Source organism: Manacus vitellinus, unplaced genomic scaffold (genome assembly GCF_001715985.3).
Source record: "Manacus vitellinus isolate BGI_N305 unplaced genomic scaffold, ASM171598v3 scaffold_169_pilon, whole genome shotgun sequence".
NCBI classification, from domain to species: domain Eukaryota; kingdom Metazoa; phylum Chordata; class Aves; order Passeriformes; family Pipridae; genus Manacus; species Manacus vitellinus.
In genome coordinates this window covers 32,145-35,558 of record NW_021939188.1, presented here as the reverse complement: position 1 = coordinate 35,558, position 3,414 = coordinate 32,145, and the positions used below count along the sequence as shown (strand labels likewise).

The 3,414-nt window shown below is 56.5% G+C and overlaps 1 protein-coding gene across 1 annotated transcript in view; it reads left to right on the top strand.

Moving 5' to 3' along the window:
• Positions 1–3,414, top strand: part of NCSTN (nicastrin) — a 15,159-nt gene that overhangs the window by 4,612 nt on the left and 7,133 nt on the right. The window contains exons 2-7 of the mRNA XM_029958660.1: positions 665–788; positions 1,289–1,407; positions 1,852–1,997; positions 2,129–2,279; positions 2,557–2,666; positions 3,338–3,412. Of these exons, the coding sequence (XP_029814520.1) occupies positions 665–788; positions 1,289–1,407; positions 1,852–1,997; positions 2,129–2,279; positions 2,557–2,666; positions 3,338–3,412 (725 nt within the window). The remainder of the gene's footprint in view (positions 1–664; positions 789–1,288; positions 1,408–1,851; positions 1,998–2,128; positions 2,280–2,556; positions 2,667–3,337; positions 3,413–3,414) is intronic.

Below are 3,414 nucleotides of genomic sequence, written 5' to 3'. Positions count from 1 at the left end.
CTGGAAGTGGTTTGTCCATCTTTGCCCTGGAAGTGGTTTGTCCATCTTTACTCTGGAAGTGGTTTGTCCATCTTTGCAGAATCCCAGAGTAGGATTGGGGTTGGAAGGGACCTCTGAGGGTCACCCAGAGCAGGTGACACAGGGACACATCCAGGTGAGGCTGGAATGTCTCCAGAGAGGAGACTCCACACCCTCCCTGGGCAGCCTGTTCCACCCTCCATGGAAAGAAGCTCTTCCTCATTTGGAGGTGGAACTCCTGGAGGTTTAGTTTCTGGACATCACTCCTTGTCCTGGGAGGAGCCTGGCACTGTCCCCTTGGCTTAGGAGCAGCACTAAGCTGGGCCTGGGCTCCTGCTGTCCTTCCCATTCCCTTCAGTCACGGGACACTCGGTGCTTGGATGGCTGAAGGTCCTTTGAGGAGCTCAAACAAAAGGTGCTTTCAAAGCCTGAGAGGTCATTTCTTCCTCTCTGCTGGATTTTCCCAACTTAAAAGCACCGTGTCCTGCTCAGCCATCCCCAAATTCCTTCCTCCAGCCCCCTCCTAATCCCAGGAGCTGCCTTTCCCTAAAGCCCTGTGCACACTGCCCTGCCCTGCTTTCCAGGGTGGTTTTTTTGGGGGTGTGAAGGAAACAAATGCCCTGAAGGGCCCGTTGTCACCCCACAGCCTCCATCAGCGGGGACACGGGGGTGATCCACGTGGTGGAGAAGGAGGAGGACCTGCAGTGGGTCCTGGCCGATGGTCCTCACCCACCCTACATGATCCTGCTGGATGGGAATCTCTTCAACAGGTCAGTCAGCACCTGCTTTTATCCCCCCAGGGAGCCCAGGGGTCTCTGATCTGGTGATTAAATGTCATTTTCTGACTGACAGGTGACAGAACCAGCTCTGCCTGCAGCCAGTCCTTGTGAGGTTGAACCATTAGTGGTTTTTTTACTGGGCTTTAGTGACTTTTCCTTCTTGCCTTTGCTGTGAAAAGAGCTCTGCTCTGTGTGAATCCTCACACCCTGTTCACCTCCACATTAAATAACAGTCCCTAATTTAATTACAGCCCTGGCATTGCAGCCCATTGAACCCCAGCACAGAGTGGTCCCTCCCCTCCCTGGGCAGAGCAGGAAGGACGGGGCCGAGGTTTTCTCCTTGTTGCTTTTTTTTGCACAGTGAGATAAAACCCAAAGGTTAATTTGATCACAGGCTCGGCTGTAACTCACCATCATCATCATCCCTCTGTCTGGGATTGCAGCTCTTCCTCGAGGAACCCCTGACTCCTGGGCTGTTTTCTCTCCTCCAGGAAGGTGTTGCTGCAGCTCAAGGGGACCTCCCGGGTGTCCGGCCTTGCCGTGGCCGCTGCCAAACCCAGCCCTGCCCAGGGCTTCTCCCCTGGCCTGAAGTGCCCCAACGATGGGTTTGGTGAGGAGATGTCCCATCTTCATCCCTGCTGGGGGGAGGGAGGGGTGGTGCCTTTTCCTTGGATGCTCCGAGGAAGCGCAGGGGATCTCAGGGGAGCTGGAATGGCAGAGACACTTTGAGCCCTTTGGGATTCTCCCAGCACAGGATGGGCTCAGGAAAGGGATGGGTCTGGTGGGTGGGCTGTCAGATGGTGAAAAACGTGGTTGGGGTGGTTGGAATGTCACGTCCAGAGGCTCAGCTGGACATCAGGGCCCAGTGGTGACCCTCAGGGGCCGAACTGGGACCAGTGTCGTCATCAGTGACACAAACAGAGGGGCTTGGAGCAGCTGGGCTGGTGGGAGGTGCCCTTGCCCGTGGCAGAGGGTTGGAACTGTGCAAGGCCAGAGTCCCTGAGCTCTGTTCCCCTCCTGCAGGCTCAGGTGTGCCCGTTCTCTCTGTTCCCAGGTGTGTATTCCCAGGACTACGGCCCCGAGTTCGCCCACTGCAACACCACCGTGTGGAACCCCCTGGGCAGTGGCATCTCCTACGAGGACTTTGACTTCCCCATTTTCCTCCTGGAAGATGCCAACGAGACCCAAGTCATCAAACAGGTGCCTCAGCAGGCAGGGGGAGAGAGAGGAGGGAGGGGCTGGAGTTCTGCTCCCCGGGGTGAAAGCGCCACAAATCCCGTTTCCTGTGCCTCAAAAACGCTGAGCTGAGCCGAGATTCTCCTCCCCCCCAGTGTTACCTGGACCACAACGTGCCCAGGGACGGCTCTGCCCCCCAGTACCCCCTGTGTGCCATGCAGCTCTTCTCCCACATGCACGCCGTGACCAGCACCGTGACCTGCATGAGGCGCAGCTCCCTCCAGAGCACCTTCAGCATCAACCCAGGTGAGACCCTCCCATCCTCAGCTCCAAATCCCTGGGGAATTACAGCTTTTCCTGGAGCCAGGACCTCCCTGGAGCCAGGACTTCCCTGGAGCCAGGACTTCCCTGGAGCCAGGACTTCCCTGGAGCCAGGACCTCCCTGGAGCCAGGACCTCCCTGGTGCAAAGCAGAGTTTTTTGCTCGTTGACTTAAACGCCGGGTTGAAAAAAAAAAACCCTCGTTTCTCACTTGTCACTGCTGTGATCCCAACTCCAGGAATGTTTCCTTTTCTGCTTCCCAGAGATCGTGTGTGACCCTCTCCTCGACTACAACGTGTGGAGCACTTTGCAGCCCATCAATTCCTCTGGAAAGGTGGACCCTGAGAAGGAGGTTATCATGGTGGCCACACGAGTGGGTACCTCTTAGTCTTGCTCTGTGGAGCTTGGGCTGGGAGAATTCTGGGAATCTGGGAGTTCCCAGTCTCATGGGGATATTTTTGTTGTGTATTTTGGTTTCTTGCCACGTTCCAAACCTTTTGGCTGCTGTGTTCTGGGGATACAGCAGTGGCTCCATCCCTTGGGGCAGTGGAGGGACATCCACAGTTCGGGTCTTTCCATCTTGTTGTGGGAGACTTTTTCCAGCATTTTCTTCGCTGGTGGAAGCAGATGAGGAGAAATAGTCCATGGCAAAGCTCTGAGGCCTCAAGGCTCAAATTTTGGGGAAATATAAGTTGGATATATGGAAGGAATTCCTCCTGTGAGGGTGGGGAGGCCCTGGCATGGGTTACCCAGAGAAGCTGTGGCTACCCCATCCCTGGAAGTGCCCCAGGCCAGGTTGGAGCAACCTGGGCCAGTGGAAGGTGTCCCTGCCCGTGGCAGGGGGTGGCACTGGATGATCTTTCACGTCCCTTCCAGCCCAACCACCCCATAAATCCCTGCCTGCCACAGCAGCACGATCATCATTTCAGGTTCACCATCCACTCGGTCCTTCCCTTCCCGACGGGACGAGGTGGGATCAGGGAGAGACAGAGAGTGCTGGCTTTGCTTTCCCAGCACAGAGTCCCTGTGTGTTTGTGCTTGCAGATTGACAGCCACTCCTTCTTCTGGAACATTGCCCCCGGGGCCGAGGGCGCCGTGTCCTCCTTCGTCACCCACCTGGC